The sequence below is a fragment of the Temnothorax americanus genome, unplaced genomic scaffold (assembly GCF_048541705.1).
Source record: "Temnothorax americanus isolate GAGA-0224 unplaced genomic scaffold, ASM4854170v1 Scaffold9, whole genome shotgun sequence".
Lineage (NCBI taxonomy): Eukaryota > Metazoa > Arthropoda > Insecta > Hymenoptera > Formicidae > Temnothorax > Temnothorax americanus.
The window spans coordinates 6223045-6250766 of NW_027509812.1; the positions used below are offsets into that span (position 1 = coordinate 6223045).

The 27722-nt window shown below is 36.7% G+C and overlaps 1 protein-coding gene across 4 annotated transcripts; it reads left to right on the forward strand.

The window, feature by feature from the left end:
* The first annotated feature begins 851 nt into the window (after window positions 1-851).
* Stumps (DBB domain-containing protein stumps) lies at window positions 852-27698 on the forward strand. Of its 4 annotated transcripts, XM_077425364.1 has the most exons (17): window positions 852-1782; window positions 4980-5036; window positions 6398-6815; window positions 6939-7133; window positions 7382-7641; window positions 19438-19594; window positions 19683-20070; window positions 20632-21064; window positions 21230-21420; window positions 21975-22041; window positions 22519-22836; window positions 22917-22958; window positions 23155-23589; window positions 23689-23805; window positions 24464-24558; window positions 24730-24949; window positions 25204-27698. In XM_077425364.1, exons 2-17 carry the CDS (start codon window positions 5027-5029, stop codon window positions 25803-25805), a joined length of 3948 nt encoding a protein of 1315 aa, XP_077281490.1. In that variant the 5' UTR covers window positions 852-1782; window positions 4980-5026; the 3' UTR covers window positions 25806-27698. The 4 variants fall into 4 exon arrangements, with proteins under 4 accessions (XP_077281490.1, XP_077281491.1, XP_077281492.1 ...); XM_077425365.1 differs by lacking the exons at window positions 852-1782; window positions 4980-5036; window positions 6398-6815; window positions 6939-7133; window positions 7382-7641 and adding exons at window positions 15766-16177; window positions 17231-17751; XM_077425367.1 differs by lacking the exons at window positions 852-1782; window positions 4980-5036; window positions 6398-6815; window positions 6939-7133; window positions 7382-7641 and adding exons at window positions 15844-15862; window positions 16057-16177.
* Window positions 27699-27722: the final 24 nt, after the last annotated feature.

Genomic DNA, 27722 nt, shown 5'->3' on the forward strand with positions numbered 1-27722 from the left:
GCAGGGAGAAACGCGTCGAAAGGGTCGAACCCTTTCGCCGACTCAAGGAGACGTATACATACATATGCTTTCCGAGGGCAGGAAATACATGCTCCGCTCGGCTTCCGCACGCATATGCGTGACAGACACGCAAGCGTGCGCGCGTGGCGCTATTCTTACCTCAACAGAAATTGAGGTAAGGCATCGAGATACACATGCGTGTACATACATTTTAGTTACCACAGAAATATTCCCTCCCAATTGTTGACAGTTAAAGTCCTAAAAATGATATCTTTTAGGAATATTAAGAAATCTCTATCGGATATGAAGAAACGAAATCTTGTACGAGTTTTAAGAGAAGCACGTTATATAATATATCTTTCTTTATTCTAAATTGTCTTAGTTTTTTTTTCAATATTTCAAGAAAATAAACTAATTTTTAAAAATTTTATTAATTTTCTATACACGTTGCGTTAGAGTTCTAAAGGGTTTTGCTTTCGTACCTCGGTAATCCATCCCGCAAAAAAGGTCTACCGAATAAATAGGCAAAACTTGCACAGATTGCACGAACGTGGTGGATTTTCCCTTCAAATCCGAGGAAAAAACTCGCGCGAGGGTTACCTAAGGAGGACGCACGTGAGTCCGTTTTTCTTTACCGTCGATGAGCCGTCCTTCGACGTCTCAGCTCTACCGTCCTTGTCTATCCCGAAATAACGTTTCATACGAAGCATACATGGGCGTTCCTTTCGCACCACTGCCAGATGCGTGGGTGGTGGTAGTGAAGAAGAGAAGGAGAATGTGAGGCGAACGAGCGAGCGAGCGAGCGAGCGAGCAATCATATGGTAGCGCCGACGACAGGGCTCCCTCCTGGTCTGGCTTGTCAGTGCTTCATGAAGTGTTGCGCCGTACCCGTGTACGATCCCTGACCGAGCATGACCCTGACGGAGTCGAAACCTTCGGATCCCTAAGTAATAACTGGGAAATCTCGGAAAAGATCACGTGGCCACTTTCCAGCGCGTTCCTCTTCGTGATATGGATAAAGTAGAGATGATAACAATGCTCGAAGTGTGAAGAAAAAGAAGAAGAAGAAGAGAAAACTGTTATTATCTTAATGTTTCGATCTTAATTGCTTCGTGATCGAGTGGAACAGCAGTAATCGTGATGATCGATTGTCGTCGGTGATTTCGTGAATCGCAATTAACTATGACAATTAAGTGTCAACAAACATACGGATGCGTCAAATAATTTTAGTAAACAGCATCTACTCTTATACTATAATTGGACATTCTTATACAGTAAAAAACTCTCGAAGCTATCCTGATGCAATCACCGATCATCTTGACGTGTAACATGTAAAATAATTTGTGTGTAATTTGTATTCGAGCTGTCTTACCATGATCAATGAATATAAGACTGGCTTGAATCTGCGATCTTCGCAAAGCAACATTTTTTTGAACATACTGGAAAGCATTGAAGAATATTGAAGTCCTAAATAGATACAAAGATGATTGAAATAATTATGGATTACAAAACGCAGATCAGTTGTGCGAAGAAGGTATTGTGGATTACGAGCAATTCAGGGAAAAAAGAAGAAAAACGAGAAGAAGCAAATGGGAATTGGCAATTTTTCACGAAAGATACGTTTACATCGTTTATTCGGTAGTGTTAAAATGACGTGGCTCGTAGTTCATTGCAAATATCTTCTCTTTCAAATATCAGCTCTCAAGGATCATCCCAAGCGAATTATAGAACAACCACAGAAGTTGAATAATGAAAGGCTGTATTAACGGTGAAACGCTGAAGGTGAGTTCGCAGGCCGCGTGAGATAAATCGATTAGACTTGTATTTACATATCCGTACTCTCCGGCGTACTATGCAAAATTGATTTACGTCGAAGGGATAAATCTGTCTCACGAATATTTCCATTTTTATACCGACTACTTCTCCTTTACATTTTAGCAATGAATATTTTTAGGACGTCCGTACAGAACGCGGGTTTATATATAAACGATTATTTGATTAGCGATATATATATATATATATATATATATATATATATATATATATAAAGCAATCTGCGTACAGCATAAATCGATACGCGTGGATATATAAGGTTTATTAAAACATGCCTCTTCTATCTTTTTTATTATTTCTTATTTCACATTAATTTAACGATATTGCGATTAATAAGGATTTTAGATTGGTTTGTTAGATATTATATTCATAAAATGAAAAATATCGATGGGAATGTTTTAATAAATATTTTAAATAAAAATCATCTTTCAAAATTTGTAAAAGTATACATTTTCTAAACCTCTACATATTTCTTAAATCTATACAAAAATCCTCTTCTCCCATCTATCTGTACACAATCTCTTTCTTATCTTTTTTTATTTTTTCTTATCTTATAGACACAAATTACCCGAAATAATCTTGCGATAGCAAGTTAAGTTATCGTTTTCCTAAAAAGATACAAATTCGAGAAACAAATAAGACGATAAACACGGGATGAATCAGAAGTATAAAAAAATAACCAAAAGGAGAAGTCGAGCCGTTTTTCCAAGGCAAGAGCCCCTTGATTACGCTCGCGCTAAGTCGCGTCTTTATGGTCTCGAACAACGCGGTACATTCTGGATATAGCGTGTGCCGCACATGTGCACGTTTACAGGGGCACGTGCACATCGCCGGATACAGGCTTCTTTTTATCGGACGACCATGCGTCGTTGCAGGTGCAGATGCACGGCGCGACGCAGCGCGGCGTTCTTCGCGACGACGCGGTCGCGGGAACAGATCTCTATTAATAGCAACGAATGTGCGTGATTTGTTCGGGAAACCGTGTTTAACTTTAGGAGCGGTGCTATTTGAACTTTTGCAAAATATGACGAGCTTTCGGCATTTTTAAGAATTTTGTGAATCAAGCGAACGCGATGCAATGTGTAGTTTGAGAGATGCGAAATTATCCGTGGTATTTATGTGAGAGAGATAATCGATAAAGAACAATTGAAATAAAAGACATTATCGCGCTTAATAGATTTCTTATTTGCGAGATATGCGTCATTACTCACACACACAGCAGTCATTAATGTAATATATATATATATATATATATATATTGTTTTTTTTATTTCCGTTTCAATTCTTTCTTTCAGAATAAACAGTCTACATAAGATGCAATTAATTGTGTCTTCCAATATCAATCTGAGATTATAATTTTGTAAATTTTTTTTGTAACTGCTTTGAAGATTAATAAGTAAATTTTTAATATAATTAACGATTTGTACGTCTTTTACCCTAATATTAATTTAAAAATGTATATTTTTACATTAATTAGTAATAATTGTTTATCACGTCATTTTACAAACATATTACAAATTAATATTTAATTCTGTTAAAAACAAATATTTAAAAATTTCTACTTTTTATTTTTATATTTAATAAAAAAATTATTGCTTTTATCTTAAAAATATTACATCTTGATCCACATTAATGTATATACTGATCATAATATTGATCATAATATTTTCATTTCTTCAGGCGCACAATTTGGCAAAAAGAGTATATCGAAAGTCGAAACATTCGACTTTTCATGGGTACAATCACCTTATTTCCCTCTCTTTCAATCTCTTGCTACCCTTCTCCCTCTCTCTCTCCCCTCCCCCCCCCCTCTCTCTCTCACCCTTTCTATTTATCTCTACCTCTACCAGGCACACGTTCTGCCTCTCCTGATCGTACGAAAATAGTAACTGTTGCGGCAACTATGAGAGCAGAAAATTGTCGCTACATCGCGCATTTGCTGAACTAAATTCGAGAAAATGCACAGATTCTCAGCTAATACTATCAGTCATAGTCACATGGATTGACAAAAATAATTGTTATATAAATCTAACAGAATGCAGGAAAGAATAGATTACTATAATTTTGCATGAAAATAAAGATTACAACTGTATCAAAACTGTATTATGAGTTTCGTATAGTTTGGATGAAATAATTATACGTATGGTAAAAAAAGAAAATATTGTGTTACTTTATAGATAATAAGATTTCAATTATTATGCACGTGCATAAGAAATCCTTTCGTAAAGGAGAGATTTTCTCGTAAAGCAACTTGATAGGCACCATTGTACGGATAATAGCGGCGGATGCGAGATATATACACGGAAGACAACATGATAATGTCGCGTGCATATAGCACGTGAATGAATCGCATTTGCACTCGACCCCCATTTCTTCATTCACCACCCCCTTCTGCGCGCAAATGTAAACGGGTCGCGTTCCCCGTGCGCGCAATGCGCGGTGTCTCTCACCGTGCTAAATATAATATTCGCGTGTATTTTCAGCGATGAATGAAAGTGTCCGACACTTTCCCGCGTGAGATTTTCTGAATTAGGAGAGAAAAGGTTCGCGATCGCGGTAACGAACTCTCTGACATCGAAATTTCGATATACGTGTATGCACCGCAGCAAACGCGTATTGGGATAAACGGGATAAAACGCGCGAAAAATGTTATGAATAAAATCTGTACCTGAAAAGTAGAAGAATCTAAAAATTTAATATTTTTAGAAGTCTGCAAAGAGATTGTCGCATTATCGATCAGTATTTCCTTCTTTTTATTAAGTTACATAATGACTATATTATTTCTAATTGAACACAGAAAAAAGATTAGCTATACTATAGCTAGTTGTAAAATAGGGACAGCTAACATTTTTTCAACGAGAGCAACGAGAGCAAAAGGTTTTGCTACTATTGCTAAATTATAGCTCTCGCTGCAAAAAAATGTTGGGTGTCACTAAATTTACTATACAGCAGCTAATCTCTTTTTCCCGTGAAGCAATAAAAAATAGACATCATCGACTGGTTTTGAATTATTTTTAAAATAATTTTGTGAACATTCGATATAAAAATTTTTCGCGTTTATTTTTCTGCTTGTCAGATATAGACATATTTGTGCAATGTAATATTAATACGAAACCAAATACTATAGTACATATTTTGTATTGCAGGTATCCTTGGCATTCAATTGAGTCCTTTTACAGAGAAAGTCATCATCATGGCACTCGGTGAGTTTTATTCTCTCCCGGTGCAATCGCAGCGGAGATCGCAAAGATCGCATACAGATTTCAGAGTCGCGCTCGGCACGCGAAGCACGTAGTTCGCGCATAATCGCGCGTCCCTCTCACATCACTCTCTCATTTTCATTCACAGACAAGCAGTAGCTTGCTCACGACATTCGTTGGTCGAAATTGCGAATGTAATCCGCAATGCAGTTTGTCCGGTGCAGTATCGGATTTAAATTTGCGAAACACAAGCAAAAATATAAAATTTGAATATTTCTCCGCGCTTCAACCTGGTTGTGATAAAATTTTTTAGCTAAAATTAAAAATAAATTTATACATCTGTAGGTATTTTTCTTAAAGATTTTGAGATTTGCTTGCAGAAAAAAAGAATTTGCTCTAGATTATTAAATTCTTAAATAATCCCGAAGTGTCAGAAGACAATGAATGTTAATAATGAATAATGTGAATAACGGATAAAATTTCTTATCCGAACAGCAAGCTACATAAATTTATCCGGGTTAATACCCATACTGAATCCTTGTCGGACTCAGTAAAGCGGCTCGCAAATTGAGGTGGTGCATTTCCGGCACAGCTACCGCGTATTCCTATACCGGTTCACCGGGTGGGGGGAACAATGCAACGTCCGGTCCGATGTATCCCCCCACTGTGGCCGAACCCAATGGTCGGAAGGCTCGTCCATGGTGTCCCATCAACATAACACAGCTCCCACAGTCACAGGTGGACTCGCTATTAGCCTAGTCGCGACTGTGGCACAAACTTTGGTCGCGATAAGAACAAATGTCACTTCGAATGACGTTTTAATCTCACAATCAGATTAGACGAGCGCCTCCTTCGCAATTCCGTGCGCGATGTCGCGGCGGTGCACAGATCGTGTTGAAAAAAATACGCGAACGGTATTTGAAGTCTAGATTTTCATTTAGATTCTGATTCGCGGTGGAAAATCGAAAATCAAACTCGGAGATTTAATGAGACAATAAAGAGTGCTACATTTTGGACTAATTAATTAATTAATTATACTTTATTAGATACTCCTTCCTATTAGTGATTTAAATGTGGTAAAAGTGATGTTGAAAAATGTTCCTCGATTAATGTAACAGTATGAACTGTACCAATACAGAACAGACATCCTTGTGTTAATTGTACAAAGTTAATGATGAACATGCAATGGGAATTCGCGCAATCTCGTACCTTTCGCAACGCCGATTCACCTCGAACTAGTGTTGACTGTAACAACTGTACGAAGATTATCTAATAAATTTCGTAGTAGACCACTGAAGAAGGGAGTATCCAGTGAGTGAATTAAGCTCGTGACCCGGATCCGTTCGATACGTATATGTTTACAGATAACCCGTCGTACTTCTCGATCGTCGGGACGTCATCGTCGAAAGCGACAGCGACGACGACGATATCGGCATCCCCGACGTCGCCTAGGGGTTTCTCCGCTTTATTTCGCCGAAGAGCATGCAAGATGGGCGCGGCAGCTTCGTCCCAGGGTGGCGTCCTGATGATCTCGGGATCCACGTCCAGCGTGCACCACGGTAACGCGTCAGGCACGTCGGCGCCGTCGACGCCGACGGAGGAGCGCGTCCCGATGCTGTCGCGGAACGGCGCGATCCATCCCGGATGCAACAAGAGGAGGAGCTTCCGCAATCTTTTCCGGTCCGTGAGCGCGAACGCGGAACACGAGAGGACTCAGAAGTTCCTCAAAGGCGACCCGAGACCGTCCGACGTTGCGCCGCCGTCGCCGTACCTTCCTCATAGGTAAAAGTCGTTTCTTTTTCCACGTATATCGAAATGCACAATCCCCAAATAAATTTAATTTATTCAGCTGACTAGCGTTTCCAATTCAGTTATTAGATGTATTTATTACGGATTGTCTTGCAGGTCGCATTCGCACTCCGAGAAAGATCGACGTCATCTTGGTCGGACCAGGAGAGTCTTAAAATCTGCCGGTGAACTTCTATCCAATGATATGATCTATTGCGGTGTAGAAGGAGGTAATTCCAAGGATCGTAACGGTAACGAGGACAACAGCAATGACAATACCGCAGAAGTCTTCTTCGATGAGGACGATAAGAGGTGAGTGATAAAATTATCGGTTTATTTTTCTTGAATGAGATTGTTATTTATATCAACTTCAATCACATATCATTGTAATTAAGGTTCAAATTTTGTTCATCTTCGATTTTATTACCAAATAATCTGGCATTAAAAAATAATTTGTGACAAATGGGTCACATCCCGTATACGTTATTTTAAATATAATCAGAAGAATATTTAAAGGGAGGAAAGCTATATGGGGGGGAATAATGGGAAATCTTTTCCAGATATTACAACGTTTCCTCCACTCTTCCCACAACCGCCAGTCGAAGGAGGCACTCGATCGGCACTTTTCTCGGAAAAGAAACAGGCGGTAATGTAACGGCTCCTCGACGACAAACGGGAGGATCCAAGAATCTGTTGGAAGCAGATACGGTGGCAGCCTCGATACCGCTCGACGATATCGATGGCATGCATTGCAATGAGAGCAAACAACCGTCTTGCAACAGAACTAAGCGAAGAAGACATAAGAATTCATCCAATAGAGGTGAGTACCGATCAACGTAGATTCTCTTCATTGAATGCTCGTAAAATTATCGTTAATCCTTATTATTGAACGTGATACGCTTAATAATTGCTTTTAGATTGTCAGGATCATAATTATAGAAATGAAATCAAGTTCAATACGAATCCGAATCAATTCCAATTCTAACTCAGGTTTCACTTGAAAGTTGCTTTCGTTCTCTGCAAGCGTTCATAATAAGAGTTCGTAGATATCTTTTCTAAGCTCGAGTCTACATGGAAGTGTTTTCACTTCTTGAAACAGTCATAAGAAGATTGAAGTTATCGTGAAAGTTCGAGTCTAGCTGTGAGATGTTCGATTTTATCTTTAGTCCTGTGACGTAATTCTAGTTTTTTGATTGATAATCTCCTATTCGGTAATCAGGTAAGTTTCCCCTCTCTTCTAGTACTTTTCCCCGATCGAAGATGTCCTTTCAAATCTCGAAATGACGTAGAATCGCTGGGGAGAATCACCGAGTTGCGCGAGTCGCACGAATTCTGTTTCTATCATGAAAATTGATAGTCATTTCTATGAGGATAGCGCACTCGATTGAAGAGTTCTCGCATTCCCACGTCCCGTTTGTCGCACGCCCGCATGAAGCGCGAATCACGCCTGCTGTGTTATAAAAGTCGGAGCACACTGCGACACAATTTCGATCGCTACATGGCATCGATTGTTCTCCAATTTCTATTCATATGACACTTTTGGGCCGCTCTGGCTTTAATTACAGCGCTGATAAGTGACAATTGTAGGCAGTGTCGTATTTATTGGACAAATTTCACCCGAAAAGAGCTAAGTGCCTCTATAATATGTATACAAAAAGTATAAAATTATCTTTATTGCATTTAAATTGATTTCACTAATCGACTTTAACTTTTGATTAAGATTAAACATCAAATCTCTCATTGATGAAAAAATTAATATTATACAAAAGTATTATTTCAACAAGGAGTCAATAATGTGCTTAACGTTCGACAAAAGTGATCAATATAAAGTAAAAAATTTTCTTTATAAAAGAAGACATTTAAGACATTTATAATTATACAAACTTTCAAATTGTGTTTAAAGAATCTGAAGAGGAATAATGTGTTATCGATGATAATGATATAATGTTATTATTAATTTAATCATACACACATATCCTACCTAAGAACAGACACACGAGATGTTGCTGTAAATTACTTTATTAAACTAACTTTTCTAAAATTTAAATTAAAGTTAACATAAAAATAGCCTATAAAGGATATCCGGCGATCTCGCGATCACGTAACGGATAAAATCCGGGACCGGTTCGCAGATGAACGCGTATACGTAAGTCAGATGAAGTCCGCCCCGGAAGTTGACAACCTTTAGTATTCGGCGAGCGACTTCGTCGTTTTCCAATGGTCGATCGTGCCGGTCGCCACATACGCGCATCATAAAACTCCCGAAATTTACGATGTTACGTGAACATGAACAGCGGAAGATTCTCCGATGCATGTAAAACTCATTTTTTTCTCAATAAAAAAGTCAGAGCCTTAACTTTACAATAATAATATTACGTATAAATTTGTAATAAATAAGCGATTGTAAATCCAATATTTAAAATTTACAAATCAAGCTTCTAAACAACAATCAAATAAAAGATCTCATAGCTCAATCCCAATAAACTTAATTTTTTTAATAGCAACAAATGAGCAAATAAAAAGCATAAATGTGTTAAATATTAATATATAAAACAAAGCCTAAGTAAAGTAGTGCGATTAACATTATTCCATCGTAAATCTACTAATTGCAACGAATCATGTGTTGTTGTGCGATACGAGAAGTTTACTAAACTGTATAATAGTTATTAAAGAGGGTTAACATTTCGATTACCATTCGATTAGACAAAGAATATCTATAAATAAAAGCATGAGCTGCTGAGCAGTCTCTTAATTAAGAAAGTCAAGCAGGCGACGTTGTAGCACATGTGCATTTAACAGCGAAAATATGACCTCAGCCAGCATCCGGCCGTGCTCTAATTAAAACCGGTAATGAATCGTAGATATTCACGCAAAAGTCAAAATTAACAATTCCATCTGCGATACCGGCAATAAAATTTATACATGTATATAAAATAAGTAAGACAAAGATCTGCGGGGTAAATATAATAAACACGATCATCTTCGTTATCTGTGATCGTTAATTGACTTTACAACTAACTAGGCTACATCATCAGTACATCCGGTCGAGAATTTTTTTACGTTCTCTGCGAATCAAATATAATTTTCGAACTGCCAACTAAGAAACGATATAGAGGCAACGTAAAAACGATTCTGATTCAATATATAAAGTGCGAGAAACTTTTCTATCGCAAGAGAGACAGATAGAATCGACTCTCGTGAAATTGTTTTTACGACTACTGTCCAAAGCTGGGCGTCGGAAAACTTTGTGCAATTTAAAGAAATAACATTTTATATACGAGTGTCCGTCCGAAAAAGCAATATGTCCAACGACAGAACGTTAATTTGTTCTTCCAATGAATCCGTCGTTTACGACGTGTCGCGAAAAAGGTGCGGAGAATAGATAAAATGTATTTGTGTATAAACTTAGATTCGTTTCTGGAATGTGTTTTCACATGTCTTCCGTTGCGAACGTCGCGCAGCGTGTCCCTACCAACACGAAACGGAAATATCCGTCCATATGTTGACACGAGGTTGCAGGCAGTTGTATTGGCGCACATCCTACGACCTCATCGAAAGAATACGCTCCCCCATGCCACACATAAATTTTTTCCCTCCCGTCTTCCCGTCCGGAGCAAAGACCGTTTCAGAAGGAAAATCACATCTTGCTTTGCAGTCTGCATTAGCACAAACACTATTCAGTATCATTGAAAAAAAACTTCATCAATTATTTGATTGGCAAAATTGATTTCTTTTAAACAAAGCTTCCCACGAGAAGATTTTTTTGTTTCTATCTTATATTCTTTCACGTCAGATTAGTATCTTTTGGCCGTACCATCAATAACGCGGACATATATTATATTTAAAAAAAGCTAGTTACACAATGTATCGTACATCAATGTAATATATATATACATCATGTAATGTGTTTTATATCGATTTATGTTGCGTAAATCTGCAGAAATGCACATGTCAAAAAGATCAACTTGCAGCGCGATATCAACAAACAGGGTGCGTCGAGCGATAAACCGAGCTCACATAAATCTAGTGAAAGACGGAGGTCAATAACCGCGGGATTAAGCATTCTGTCTGCATATTTGATTCTATCCTCATATTATTTACCGGTCGTACTTCCTGGTGTTACACCAGCACAGATCTAGCGCTTCCGGCGCTGACAGTTAGTTTCCGTGGGGCGTCTCGTATCGATCTCCCCGACACGCAATAATAAATCAAGAAGCGTGAGGAAAAGTGAAACGTAAAGGCAGCTAGTCTTAACTAATCAAACAGAAAATTACAATAATTAAATTAATCTGAATTGAAATCGTTCTTCGTTGGAAAATAAAAGATTAACGAGAGAGATACATAATGCACATTTTAATAAACAATATCGTGATCTTGAACCAGATTTTTCCATATTCTTCTTTATCTTTTGTTTGTTGTGATTTTTAATATACGCATAGAAATAATAAAATTATTTAATAATGTATCTTTGGAATTAATCATTATTTTTCCTTCTTTCGAGCTACAAATTCAGAAGTTGTCTCGATTAAGTTGCATTCGAATCGCAACAACCACAACCACCATAATTAGTGCAATTAGTGACCGAGTCTGTGTATATTGAACCGTGTTCCACTTGCATCCACGCATGCTTCTACTTTGTTCGGATTTACTACAGATTATCATGGAGTCATGCACGTCTCGCTATTCGAGGAACGACAAAAACATCCGGGAAAAAGGAAGGGCTATCCTTTTGCTTTGATATTTATTCGTGCTATAAATATTTACGCTTTGAGATTTTGTCCAGAAACCGGGATGAAACGAAGCTTCTGTAAACTGCCTGAAAGCTCGCAACTGCTAATTGTTTACGTCTTTCATTCCCGATGTATGATGATAAAATGGAAAAAGAAATCAGTGCAATCAATCATTTTAATAAAAAACTAAGATCCATTACGAAACATTCCACTAAACTTTCTCAAACATTTTACATAAAATAGTTATGTAATTTTATCATTAACAAACGTGTAAATATTTTAATAGCGTTAGCATTAAGTTCAAATAAGAGAAAGGATGTTAATAACACATTATATTTAATCCATTAATATAAAAATATTTTTACAAATTGGGCTATCACAATAATATGCCTACAGTGTTCGAAAGGGTTCAAGTATAATTAACCGATTAGTATAATGTGTTTTAGTTCGAAAAGGTAATACGGAAAATTTCTCTCACGAAAACACATGTCGGTTTCGCTCGATTCGAAACGTCAATTTAGATTCATGCTCGAAAAGGGATTCGAGAGGCGCGATCAGAGTTGGAACGACCATCAAGTACATAAACGAGCTTTGATTGGTCAATACGCGATGTCCGGTATAACTACGATTTATCCAGCGAACCAAAAGTCAAGTCCGTTTCTCTTCGATAATTCTCCCTCGCTTATCGATCCCGCCGATCGTCCGCGAATCAACTGAACTGCATTTGTCGTCGAATTACATACATCTTATTGTTAATATTTATAAAATGGGTCTTCTCTCAGACTTTATGTATATATTTTATCAGAGTTCTTACTTTTTACTAACTGAAACAAGAATCAGGCTACAGATATTGTTATTATAATTCTACTATTGATATTTTACATGAAACGTATCTATGATTTTTACATCCTTACGAGGAAATAGTCTTGTTTATAATTAAAAAAAAAACAGAGTTCCCCTTAATCATGTTTAACTTAAACCAATTCACTTTTAAATTAACTGACTTTCAATTTCATAGAAAATCGTTATCTTAGAACGAAGCGTAAATAATAAAAATTCACAAAAAACTTCTGCACGCCATATTTCGCGTATAACAGGATCTATAAATCTGAGCTACTGTTTCGTAAATGAAGTTGCTTACAAGATGTATCGATAACATAACGTGGGTGTGCGCATTTATAATCCGCATTTATAATAACGGCAAGTGATTTCGCGATACTTCTCACAAATTCGCGATCCGCTCAAAAGCAGATATATAAAGACATGTCAAACTGAGAAAAATTCGAAAGAAAAATCTTTTCATCTTATTAAATATTAAATATGTGAAAGAGGTTAAAGAAGGCATATCGTCATGGTATTTTGTAAAATTTTAAACATTTTCCTGAAACGGAATTTTTTCGTAGAATCTGACGACAAAATACCACATTCCTCTTTTATTATTTAATATTCCTTTTGTTTTCAATAATAATTAAAATTTAATTTGAAATTTTTATTATATTTTGTATTTTATTACAAAAATAGACACGATATTTAAATACTAATTATGAATATTTCATCTCGACTTTTCGAGATGAACCATTTACGACGATTTTCTGTTACATCGCCGAAAGTATAAGGCTGAGAGAAGATATAACTAAACTATATTTAGCGTTTTATTAGATAGAAAGATACTATTTGCTTTCAGAAAAACTTTGATAGCGTATCTCGTGACATGACAGTTATATCTACGGATCATGGTTTTAAGAGAGACTTCTCATGTTCCAAGTAAAAAAAAGAAAGAAAAAAGACTTTAAAATTACATCCGAATAATTTCTTATAAAGATCCTCTTTATTCACGGGTCTAATTTCGTACTAACTTTTCCTTAACAAAACTATCGAAAGAAATGGATAATCTATAAATTGCCCGAAATTAAAAAACAAAAAACAATATTTCTTAATTTCTTCAAAGGTGCAATATTTATGTGCATTATTTTTACAATTACAGTATTATAATAATTTTCTGTTTGTACAATTAAACCATCTGAAGAGATTAGATAGAGACAAGACATGTCTGAATCATTCTGGCGCCGGATATATCTGCAGACTTATAGGATTTTCGAAAGCGGATATCTAGTTAGAAGTTCTAATAAGCTTACAGAGATTTAATCTTTCAATTAGACTTGATCATGGCTCAAAACAATGATGCAATAGAGTCCGAGAAGAATAGCTTATTATCCCTGACCACAAATGTTACTCTTCTCCTTACTCTTTCAACTTCTATTAATGTGTTTATTAACCTGATCCGTGTACATGTTTATTACTGATTCTTTCGTAAAAACTCTAAGCTTTTTATTTAATATTTCCATTACTTCTCTAATTTCAAAATTATCCTCCATATTCTTAGTAAGGACAAATTTCAAGTTAGTCAAGAAACTCGTGAACAAAAAGTAAAAAATGGTTCAACTGATCTGGAACACCCTATATAAACCGTAAATTATATTTCAACGAAAAAATTTTATCGGTCATTATTCTCCGTATAACGGCTAATGATTCTCTTGTCAGACGAGATTTCCGAGAAAGCGGAGAACCTATAAATGCCACCGACTACTTATCATCTTCTGTCCCTCCGAGAAATTTATAAACAGCACATATGCCCCGAATGCAACCGTTATGTGCACCGCGCTGCGTTGGCGTAAGTACATATGATTTCTTACCCGCCTTGCATTCCCGCAATATCCGTCACGTTTCCCGTGACAGAAATATCCTCGAAATACGTCATTTCACATTGTTATTTCTGGGGTCGGCGGAATAAATGCGCTCATAAATAGTCCAAAAAAAATATCGTTAGATAATTCGATTTTCTGGTTAAATAGAAGCATTTTCGTTGCCCTTTTGACTTGCACAGATTGCTTATTATGCTATCGTAGTTACTAATTAATCTAATTTTTTCTTCTTTACAAATGTCATTTATCGTAGATAAATACAAATTGGATAAGAGAGAGTTCAACTCCCTATAGTTTTGTCAGATTTAGAATAAAACGTTGTGCATCCTACTCTCGACGTATCAATGGACCGTATCCCACAATATATGCAAGTGCGATAGACATAGTCTCGAGTGTAAGATACGAGGAACTGCTCTCGTGAACCTCAAGATGATTATTATTCCCTCGTCCGAGGGACCGAGTGACTCAGTCTCCTCTTCTGATCCGATTAATTGAAGCAGCCTAATTTCTGTATCAAATACAATGGTTAGATATGCGGCGCACATGTTACTAAAAACAAACGAATAAATGTGAAATATTGTAAGTCATTCTGTATACATGGTGTACAGCTGTACATATATTTTTTTCTTCAAGTTACATTCAAAAACATGTAGAATGTCTTAGAAATATTCTCTATATATGATTTATAAATAAAAAGGAAAATATTTTTTCAAGGGTGAAAGCTCGGTTGCAAAAAATAAAGACAAAAGGAATGGATTAACGCTAGCTCAAATAATGAGATGTAGCGAAATAAAATACTTCTCTATTCTTCGGATAAAAAAATACTTGTTTAATTATATTATGGAAAAAATCGTCAATATAGTATAGAAGATGATTAAATGATTGGAATGGTAAAGGAAAGAGTAAAGGGCAGCTGGAAATAAAAGATCCAATAAATGACCGGCGTTCTTTAAAAGCCGCGTTACGCCAGCGGAATTTCGATTCATCGTGAATGGGGTCCCTGTTTTACGTCTCCGCATTTAGGAAACTATATGAGATCCAGAATAGACGATAAGAGCGTCGAAAGCCTTTCTGGCGAATATTACATACTTGAACAGATAAAATCCTTTCTACTTCAATTAATCGTTATTTTTCATTTACTAATTATTGAGAGATTTTAATTTTAAACTGTCAAGTGTCGGTAGCTCTTTGTATAATCTAAGAAAAAATGGACAAATTAAAAACAGGCTATGAGAAACAACAAATGCATGACGTGCTTCGGTTAAGACTTTCTCAAGAACTTTTAGTCAGTTAATTGCGCGATAATTGCAACAGTTATGGACGTTATGGTTTTATAGTTATAAAAAGCTTTTTACTGATTCCATCATGATAATGATCAACGGATCGTCACGTGAATTCAGAAAATCTCTCACTACGAGCGATGCCGTCTTCGCGACGCGCCTGCGCCGAACACGAACATCGCGCGATGGTCGGTTTATCCCCGAGAAATATTCGAATGTCCGCTCAGTTCCATCGCGCCTCACGCTAGAGATCGGTTTTACACTCGTCGACTCCCGTGTATTTCTTTCTTTTTAATTTCTCAACTAGATACCGGCAAATGTCGACGAATGTAAAGAAATAACATCTCTCTCGCGTTTCTATTAAAAAGTAGTATTTTTAATATATCGAAAAAAAAGTGTCATTTATATATATTAAAATTTAACATTATTATATTATTACATCAGTTTTGATTTGTGTTCTTGAGCGGAAAGCGCCTCAACGAATCGATCATGGTATATATTAATTGGTCGTTTATTTCAACAGCGATAATATAGTGGTTCGAGATGAACGGATGGAGCCGATGAGTGCATAGATCGTAGTAGCGAAGTGAAAATGAGGATAAAAGCGGAAGATTATTATGCCAAACGGAGCGCCGAATATTTCGGTAATTATCTTCCGACATTCTCATCTTTCTCATCAGTCGCGATGATAAAGTTAAATGCTTGATTAAGAGAATGAATAGAATAAACCGATCTTTTGGCAGAAACTTTTTTTTCTAATAAAAAAAACCGATCTGGTTGTTATTCCAAATAAATGAAATCGATGAAGCACCGTACAAATTTTGCAAAACATTCCATATATTGCATAATTAATACCTAATATGTGCGACAGTAAAAATGTAGAATTTCTTCTACATTTTCAAAAATGTTTCTTTGCGACGCGCCCTCGTTTGCATCTTTCACAGATTCTTTATGAAGGCGTCAGCTATTGCATCCAAATGTATCCCGATGCAGGATACGTGGTATGTTAATGAAATGCAAAACCAGTTGCGTGCGAGTCGAATACAGATGATATTGAAGTAGCGTCAGATTTATACGGACTTTTTGTCAATTCTTTGTTCAAAAATTATACTTTATTGAAACTTTAGGAGTTTAAAATTAAAATAACTTAATTATCTTTTATTAATTATTCTGTTCCTTTAATATAAAATTCGTATATAAAATCTTGTAAATTATTATTTGAGACTTTCTAAATAAAAAATCAAATTTATTTATCGGTATTACACTGTTAAAACTTTTACCCTTAAAAATCCGTAAAAATACCTTTAATCCAAATATTAATGTAAATTATATAATTAATAATGACAAATATATGTTAATTTTGACATTTCTAATTTTTTTCTTTACTAAACTTTTATTCAGAATTATTCATAATATAAATGGAAAAAATAAGAAAAAATAATAAATAATTAGAATTCTCTTCATAAAAATAAATTATTCATAAAGTTAATTAAGGAGCATCTACCTCAATATAATTTCAAATATTTCCTGTACAAATCGTCACACGAAGGACCCAGACGCGATATCAATAAATTATATTCTAAATTATACAAATACAAATAGTGCAAACGGATTATACTGGCGAAACATAACGAAGATTTAATTCAGTCGCGCATATTTGGCCCACGGTTGTATAATACCGTCATTGTTTGACGCAGTCGGCGCGGAAACGAACGATTCGGATGGAAAACTCGGAACTTGGCATGCATCACGCGTACAGGAAAAATTATGGGCATGACTTAATTCGTCTTGCCGAAGCCGAGCGTGAAAACAATGCGCGCGGGGTGGGGCTTCGAAATAAACGGTACGATTTCCTTTCCCGAGTGGCTTCGAGCAGTCGTGCTTCGACACCCGTGGAATCGTCCTCGTTGAAAGTCGTCCTCGATTGGGAAAGGCAAAGTTCTAGCCAGGAAAAGAAAATGTTATCAAAGTACGCGAGGGTCGTACAACCGCCAGCGACACTCATTGTCAGCCGCGATCGCGAATAAATATAGAAGATTGGATTTTAGACTCTGTTGCTCAAACGGAAACAAGAAACAAGAGAGGTGCGCGTTCTCCAACGAGTCGTCTTTCGAATACAATCGAATGCGTTCACAGGAGAGAATGATCGATATCTGTGTCAGTCCACGACAGCGAAGACGAGTCCGGCCAAATTTTTTAGATCTTTCCGCGATAACACGTAAGTCGAAGCGAGAGAATGTGAAATTGTGAACTCTTGAGGATGCGAATGAGAGTCGCGAAAGAGCGCGTTGCGTCTCGGCATAATCTGACGTGCGCCTCTTCGAGTGCGTTCATCTTTTTGCAGCAATTATCATCATTCAGGAGCGACCCGCGGGCCGCGACCCACGTGCGTTACAAACCGACTGTATTTCCCGCGATATTATCGCCGCAGTTTCTCGCCGTGGTTGCCGGCCATCAGTGACATTTAAAATTGAGAAATCCACGAAATAGTTTAGAATATAATAATTATAAAATTATTATATAAAACGATAGTGCGACATAATAATTAAATATAATATATGTATAATAATACATTATTTCGAGTAACATAACAAACTTAATTGAAGGATAAATTTGAGATAATATATATTAAGATTATTTTTCGCTACGCGATTAGGATAATGAAAATACTAGAATTTCAGAAATTTTAGAGAAAACCAACAAATAGTGTCATGAATATCAGTAAATAAGACAAAAAGGGCGGACATTATTGCGTGCGAAGGATGTTGGAAAAGTATAATATTAACGCCGCGTCAGTTAAGTAATTAAAACTCTATGTAGGGATTATGTGACATACGTGAAATTTATTTCGAGTCTAAATAGGTTTAACTTAGCATGAGTAATGAATCCAATTTAAAACCGGAAACACCGAAAACGGAAGCCACGTGCCTCACGTATTATACCTTAAGTAAAAGTTGTCGTGCGACAGTCCCTCCGTTAATAGAATAAAGACTACAGAACTCTCTCTTTTTTTATTCGTCACTGTTTTATTGACAACTACCTTTATTTCTTATTCTATAAAATATAAAAATGTGCAATCAAAAAGACTGGAAAAATGCACTTTTCTTTATTCGATCTAGAATCAATTTTTCTTTAAAAGATTTTTCCGTAAAATTTCTTAAAACATTCCTTCAAAATATCAAAAAATTAATGAATGATTATTATCTACTATTGTAAATAACTGTCTGTTGTTATACTGGCATTCAATTGGAACGCGTATTGCGTGCGTCCACATTATGTATCAACAATATCACATTAAACTCGTTCAATTGACTCGAGTCACGTGCTGATTCCGCGCAGCCGCGTTAGAATTCTACAGAACCGTTTCATCATTTTATGGTCCTTTTTTTCGCGTATAGTACGAGGTACCTATATAGTCACGCTATTCGCGGCATTATTTCATCAAACATATTACAACCACGTCGCGTGTTCTGTGATATGCGTCACACGAAATTAAATGCATTCCCCGTACGTTACGACAAAGCTGAATCAAGGTTGCTTGATGTGACACATGTATGTACATACAGGAAACATTTTGTAAATTAAAGAGCGGTCAAGTATAGAACAAAAAATTAACGCAGAGAAGAAATTCAGATAAATCGCTAATTAACCTACTGCAAATAAATGTTAAATAAAGTTAGTGAAATAAATTATATTAATAAATCGAAATATTATTTTAACACGATCGTTTAGCAATAAAATTATCCACAATCCAGTTATCTCCATTCGCCAGCTTCCAGAAAGATATATTTTACTATCTACAGTTTTATTTTATATTATTGGTGAACTTTTTTTTACGTCTCCATATGAGACGCAATCTTGATACTTGAGTCAATTAATTTGATGTTTCAATTGCTTGTTTCAGGGTCGCATTCAGCTACGGTCTTATCAAGGGACGGGCACGCAGAAGACGATGTCGTCTTGGTCTCTAGCAAGGAAAGCGAGGCTTCTAATCTGTGGGTTGACTACCTCACCGGATGTTTCGAGCAAATCAGCCGTCAACAAGGACGACCGCCGTTCAAGTAAGTATAATAAAGCGAAATATTTTTATCTTTGTGCCACAATTTGGAATCTAAAATTATAATCGATAACATTTCTGACTGTCATCAGAGTACGTCACATCGCGATCGAAGAGCCGATAGCACCGAAAACGGAAGAGGGGATCCGATCCTCTCGCCTCCAGATCGTCATCGTATGCCCGGTATTGCTGGAACGCGTCCGGACCAGTCCGGAGCACGCCGTCCATCTGACCAGCCACCTGGTCGCCGAGAAGGTACTGGCGATGATGCTGGGCGTTCATGACAGTCACATCAACGACACTCATAGGTCCAGCCTGGTCTCCTATGACCAGTGGAGGAAATTCTTTGTGAAGGACCAGAACGAGACGTTCGTGAGCGAATTGCTGGGCGCAGCGGTCGCCATTCTAGGCACTACGCCGCCGCCAGCCTTAAGAAGCGATAAAACTGCATTCTCCGTGCATCCGAAGAAAGTCAAATTGGTAAGTGTCATTATCATATGTTTATAGAAGAAAATTCTAAAATACTTCAAGATTGCAGGAGATACAGAAAAAAAGACAAAAGATTTGTCGTTAAAAGAACATTCAGTCTTTTTGGGATATCCATCCATCCTCAGTCCTATTACTCGTGTCCGAACGTAATGACTTCTCTTCACATACATATGCATGCACGCGGATTATACATGATTGTACATGGGACCTACAATTTAACGCCGATTCCGAACGGCTATATTTTTTAGAGAAATTCTCTTGACAAGACATTTTGGGATATACTGACTTCATATTAGTAAAATCTGTTGTTAATAAATAATGCTCTCGAGTAATGAACGAGAGGGAGAGGGCATTCTATATATTTTTACCTTTGCTCATAGAATATATGCTTATAAAATTTGTATAAAAAACGATGGAAAAACACTAGATTTTTTACACTTGAATATTAAAAGAATTTTGTAAAATTGAAAAAACGTCAACGAATCTAAAATAATAATTTAAAATTTAAAAATGTTGCAAAAACTGTGAAAGATATGTGCATTGTGTTCGCAGGGACAGAACAAAATAATCGTTTTGCTAAACGATCCGTTGAGTCCTAGGGATAATGTCTCCGTAATCGTCGATCGTTGCGGCGACGCGATCGACATAAGCAACGTCAAAAGAAGAAATCCTTACGCGCTGCAATTTTCGATACCAGAAAGATGTCTCGAAGTCTCCATGCTGGTCGGCGTGAGAATAACCAAAAATGGATGTTCGCTCGGCGTTAGGCAAGTCAAATGCGAAAGCAGACTCAGGGAATTAGATCAGATTCTCAGGGCGCACGACAATCCCCTCGAGTTTATGTGCCAGACTTTCGGCTTCAGTTCTACTGACCGGGAACAATTGGACAATTGGATGGTCCATGCATTTCAGAAGAATATCCCTCCTCATTTCAATCTTTTGTCTACCCCGAGCGGTATGGTGCCTACCAATAAAAATCATATAAGTAAGTAGCTCCTAGCTTAACAGCTGAATGAAAGTTACATCGATCTACATTTTTATTTCACTGACATACATTTGTTATCGAGATATGTTACAACGCGCAAATGTAAACTTGTTGAGATTGTTATTTTTGATCGATCGTGAGATTCAATCTTCGGGTTTATTTTAGGTTCGGAAGAGAATCCAACGTTGCTGCATTTCGCCGCGCGATTTGGCCTGGAAAAACTAGCGTGGCAATTATTGGACTGTCCTGGTGGCGATCTAGCGTGCGACTTGAAAAACGTTTCCGAGCTGACACCGGCCGATCTTGCCGATCAAGCTGGACACGCGAGACTGGCCCATCAACTGCGGGGCTACATGGTACAAAAACCTCGCCTTTAGACCGACGTCGCAAATAATTGAACACAATCGGTACTACCGCGATATTTTATTCTTTTCTCAAGGCATCCATTATACACGTGTCCACTTTATAAAATTTTCAAAAGTAAGATGCGCATTTTTCAAAAAAAATAAAAAATTTTATTTAATTATTGCATGTATCAAAATAAAAATTACTTCTCATTTATTTCTTCATTTAATCTCGAAATACATCTATTCAAATATTTGTCTGGCTGTATAATAGCAGGATTTCGAATTCTTGAATCTTTATTTAGAGATTAAATGAAGAAAGTGAGAGGTGAACTTTATTTTGATATATCAAATAAGAATTTTTATCCTTTTTTTAAAGTCTATCTTGCTTTTCTGCAACTTTCTTCGCTTATCTCGGAGCAACAATATCTCGGGAAAAAAATCTGCACGAACTCGCATATCATTCAATTTAATACTTTTCGAACCATAAATGATCGATAAATTAACTGACAAATTAACTCTACGTTGCATGTTTCGATCGTAAATTCCGATGGGCGAAACTTCAGCAAATGAACGAGTTCACCAACATGTACAGCTACCTCAAAGTTATGAGTCAGACGACGAGTAAACCAGGTATTAAAAATATATATATCGCTACAACAATATTACGAAAACACAGCATCTTTAAAAATTCTGAGAAATTTTCTTATGTTAGAATGATTAACATTTTTTTACATGAAAGTGTATAATCATAGCAAATTATTTAGCACAAACAAACAGATGATAATTCTACGTTAAAAAGAAAGTTGAAAAATATGAAATAAAATTTTTTTATACAAGGTTTCATTTTCAAATTTTGCAAATTGGAAAATTAGTTAATAAATTAGTTAATAAATTTATATAACTTTCAATAATACTATCTGTGTATATGTGCCTCGTAAATTAACAAAAATTATTTTAATTTTCAGTGAATCTTTTTACATAAAAATATCTTTCATGCGAAAAATAACGAACCATCTTATATTTGACAATCTCCAATAAAAAATTTAAAAGGGAGTCATTCTCATTAGTCTTGAAAGGAACTTGAGGATAATGTGAGTGCGTCTTTAGGAACAAATTCAACTACGGACGTCCCGTCGACCGTCACAAACGAAACTAGCGGCGAAAAGGAAGATTATTGTCGACCGAGGCCCTTGAGCGAGGCTTACTCGGTACCACCGATCGCAAGACCGGTAACGATTCTGACCCCAAGTCTGCAAACAGCGAGTACCTCTAGCACGACCACAAGTACCTTAGCCGCAAATTACTCGATCGTGCCGACGCCTACGCCAGTAATTAATAACCAGCTGCCATCCACACCCACAACCTTGGTCACGTCAAACGGACTGGATGCATCTTTCCAAGGTTACATGAAAATGCATGCCACCGGTAAATATCCTCAACTGTTATACACATATATAATTCACGGAAAATTATTACATATAATAATTATTACATATAATTCACAGATTATTCATTTACCACAAATGCTCTTCACCATAACATAATTGGCAAGTATACTAAAATTTAAAATACTTTTCTACTAATTATTAATATTAATAAATTCATCGATATTACATTCTTGCACAATAAATAAAAAATCCAATAATTCCACATAAAATTATAACAATTATTTTGTTTCAATTTTTAATCTGATCACGTTCAAAAAAGAATAAACGCGTGACAAATGTTTCCGACTAATTAAAGGTTCAAAAGCAATTACACCGAGTACGACGAATCCACCACCGTCCCGAACGGGTACACCTACTCGTCAGGAATGTCATCAAAGTTCATCGGGAGCGCGAGAGGATAATTACGGGCAGAAAATGTGTCAGAATCATCCCTATGGCAGAACGTCATCCAATAGCAGCACTAAATCCAGAGAACCGTCAGGCCCCCAGGACGAGCTCCTGGAGATAATAAACGATTTCAAAAACAATGTCTTCACAATATCTGAGGTAGAGAGGCTCGTTGAAAATTGGCAGAAGCGAAACGACGTTCAGCAAAGTTTCAAGGATAAGCAACGACAGCTTATGGCAATGCGGGAAGAATACGACAGAATACAAAAAAGAATGAAAGAAGAGATGAAGACGCCGACGCCTTTTGAGAAGATACGAAAATTCTTCTCAAAGGGGAAGAAAGGCGAGTCATTGCACTTTTAGAATATAACTCCTGAATTATTTTCAACTGATTGACTGGCGAAAAACAACTAAATAATTTTCCGACTAATTTTGGTTACAGATACGAAGGAATCTGTTGGCGTTGCCACCGATTCCTCTACGAGCAAATCCGAAAGTATTAACGGTGGATTAGCTGATCGCCGGCCTGTCAGCAGTTTAAGTCTTCGTAGTGTCTCCAGTAAGTGTACATCTAACATACTAGATTATATTATATAATAATTTATTAGATTACGTTATACAATAATTCAGAATATCTTTAAAAATGTTCTTTTAAGACACACCTAAGAATTCGGAAAAGACCTTGCAAAATATTTAGAAAACAATTCAGAAATTAAATACATTTTACAGATCTTTTAAATATTTGTATAGAACTTTTATATTGTTATGTAAATAATTGAATATTTTATTTTGTTCGCGATCGAACCATAATCCCCCGTGAATAATCGCGAGGAGAATTATCGCTTAAGCCCAGCATTGTTTCGGGAACAACCGCCGTTATTCCAAGACCTTCGAGAAGCCGAGAAACGAACGCGGGTTTTTCCTCGCGTGCTCGCTCTATCCCCTTTGTCTCATCGCGCGACGTAAACATTGGAGACGGAGCTCCTGACCTCGGCGAGAACAGCTGATCGGTTGCCGACTCCGAAATTCGAGACGTTCAAACCGAAAGACAAGTCGACGGGTCGGCTACCGATTGGCTCGGCTAATTGTTCGGCTCATTACCGGGGATACGTGATGCGTGGGGATAGGGAGCTCGTACCTCCGAGTGCGCCGGAGGCTCGGGCAGATACGTTTTCGGAGACGTATTTGAATTTATGTAATTTTGCGAATTTCCTTAGGTTCATCATCATCTGGTAGAATGAGCACTGTCAGCGGTTGCAGCGGTGCAAGCTTGGGCGACAGTGGAACCCATTCCGATTCCGAAGACAGAAGAGTACGTGCGATATCACAAATCAGAAATAATAAATCCAGCTAAATAATTATCGATCGACAGAATAAATAAAGAAAATAACAATCACTTCAAAAGAAATTATATATTTAAAAGGATATATAAAATAGAAATGTTTTTGTATTGTTAAGTTAGATCTCTACAATTTGTTTTTAGCTCCAGAATGCCAGGGATGAAAAAACTAGCATGACGTCCTACGAAATACCACCTGCGCCTAAACCGTTCACAGGCAGGTATTCACCGGCGTCCGGGTATTCCCCATCACCGAGTCTTTCAATCACGCGTGATCTTGATCTGCGACAAACACAATCACCGTCCAGGGCCGACGATAACGAGTATTACATTGCGTTCCCACCATCGGGATTACCTGTTCATGGTAAATTAACCGAATCGAACGTTCTCATTTCTATTTATTCCAGGCATCGTCTCGAACTATTCCGAGCAGCATAGCAGTTCAGAAAATATTTCAAGAATATCCAAAAAATCAGGCATTGTTCAATCTCAACAATATCTTATAGACGTTTTTGACCATTAAAAATGCCTAGCCATTTAGAGAGTCACAAGTTAATTACTTGGAGATACTTTGAAATCTTAAAAATAAATAACCCCCGCAATTTTTAACTTTCATAGCGTTTAAAGCGGACGGTTCTCCGAGAGAATCAGAAACGCCGAGCTCGCCGTGCGAACATCCGAAGTATCACGACATCGTCCAGAACGTCACCGTCTCGTCGGACAAACGTCAGGGGGAAACCGAAGTGACGAAACACGCTGTCAACAACAGCTACACGAACATCGAACCGGTGGCATCGAATTTCACTCCAATCGCGCCGCCAGGAATGTGCATCCCGGACTACAAGAACAACGAATCGACATCCATCGATTTCGTTCACGTGGATCGGGAAGCCGCGAAGGAGCACCTTGACGATACTACCGAGGCGTGTTCCAACATCGTGAAGCCGCCGCTCGCTCAACCTACCGTTGACGAGGTCGACTCTGTGCCTACTGTTCGAGGTCAAGAGCCCGCCGGGACAATACGCGATGAGAAACACGTGCCGGCGAACTCGGCGAACATTTCGAAGAACACGAATGAGGCCACCGAGACTAGAATGCCGGAATACATGAACCTTGCCGTTAATATGGGTCACGATGCTGCCAAGGTTCTCGGCGCAATACCAAAGAAGTTGCCTGCACCACCCGTGCCACCGCGAGGTACAACCTTTCACACTGTATAATTTCACGCGGACATGAACACGCGACTTTTGTAATTCAAAGACATAGATAATCGTTATGTTAAGAATCAAGTCAATAAAAATATATGTATGAGGATATTAAACTCACAGCGAAATTCTCCTATTTCCGGTTTTCTTTCATATCTCTCTTGTCTCATTCTTATAACGCGAATGAAATAAATTGCGAATTTTATATTAAACAAAACTCATAATGAAAATTAATAAAAATTATAATTCTCGCGTTAACACGCAGTTGATATCGTGAGACTATTTAAGGCTTTGTTTCTAAACCGGTATATTCGATCTAAGATTCACACAATTCTTTAGAAATGATTTCCTCTCAACTAAAAAGATCAAGAAAAAAGATTACGGGAATTTCTGATGAGTCGTGATTGAAAAAGATGTCAGTGACTCATACAGATTTATGTAACTGCGAGAGCAGAGCTATTTATGTCACAAATCGACGTAGACTAATTAAATCACCTAATATTACAAAACATAATATAAATACATGTTCTATCGATTTTCACAATGCTATAATATTTAACGCACAATTTTGTGATTTTCAGAAATAACGAATTAAAAGTATATATTTCGATTATGGTGTATAAACATATACGTAATAATCTCAACGTAAAAAGATATCATAATTAAAATAGAGAATAGATACAAAAGATAAATATGATTATGTAATCAAATTTATAATTATAAACTACTTTATCAAATTTATTTTCAATATAAATTTTTATTATGTATTAAAAGTGCGACTAAAAAGTAAAACCCAATAAGATCGAAGCGTATATGACTATTTTTGTTAACAAATTTTTATACAAATTATACATCATGTCTTTTATTATGCATAAAAAATCACGACTGAAATATCGTAATATTAATAATATTAATTTAACTAGTAAAACTTATAAGTGTCTCGTCGTACTCAATAATTGTATGTGGCATAACATATCTATCTATGAAAGAATAATGTTAAGGACGAAACAATGGTTATTGCTAGTGCTATAGTACCATTGATCAATCTCATTTCTACAGATATGCAGCAAGAATTCGCAGATATTCAAAAATATATCCGAATCCGCCCACCCGATATTATCCATGCAAGATAGTAATGTTAATTCGATTACTCTCTTTGCATGGATTAAAATATTGCAGGATCAATTACGTCTATTAATTATGTCCATTAATTTCGGCATGCATGACTCAAACTGAGATCGTAAATTGTACAATATAAAGCAAACTTTTCCTTGAATCCCGCGTATGAGAAATATATGCTATTAAAAAAGATGATTTAAGTAACCAGGGGCGTAACCGAAATTTTTACTTCATAATACAAAGTCGATCGTTAATACAAGAAACGAACGTAGAAATTTATAATATGCTTCTTTATTTATTATTATACGTAGTGTGTGTGTGTGTACGTATGTAACGATAACGAATCACTTTTGTCTTGTTACTTGTTTGCATGACAATGGTGGAATACTATTGTCGCAGACGTTTGCAAATTATAAATGTATCTCTGCACCCCCCCTGGCTTACGTTCGTCTCTCTGGTTACGTTCGTGCAAACATCGAATTCAATTTCCAAAAAATATGGTATTATTTTTATATAGCACAAAAACGCGATATTATAGCGTTAAATTAACTAGCAGTAATTATAGAATTAAATCGATATATACTATCTGTTGTCTCGATTTCTTCTCAGGTACGGGAGGCTTGAGTACCAAGAATGCATTTATCATTAATTTTTAAGACTTGTAGCGTAATCGTAAATATATTTGATACTATATGTATTCTTTATTACGCCCGCCGACAATTTTATTTTATATTTATGTATGTGTATTAGTAAATTGATTTAAAAAAATATACAGAAACATATCCGAGACCCAGTCTTCATTGATTCACGTAC

Excerpts from the sequence above, each read along its gene's own strand:
- Stumps (XM_077425364.1), top strand. Across the intron at positions 22,837-22,916 it reads CATGAAAATGCATGCCACCG|ATTATTCATTTACCACAAAT; the intron begins GTAAATATCCTC and ends TATAATTCACAG. Across the intron at positions 23,806-24,463 it reads AAGTCTTCGTAGTGTCTCCA|GTTCATCATCATCTGGTAGA; the intron begins GTAAGTGTACAT and ends GAATTTCCTTAG.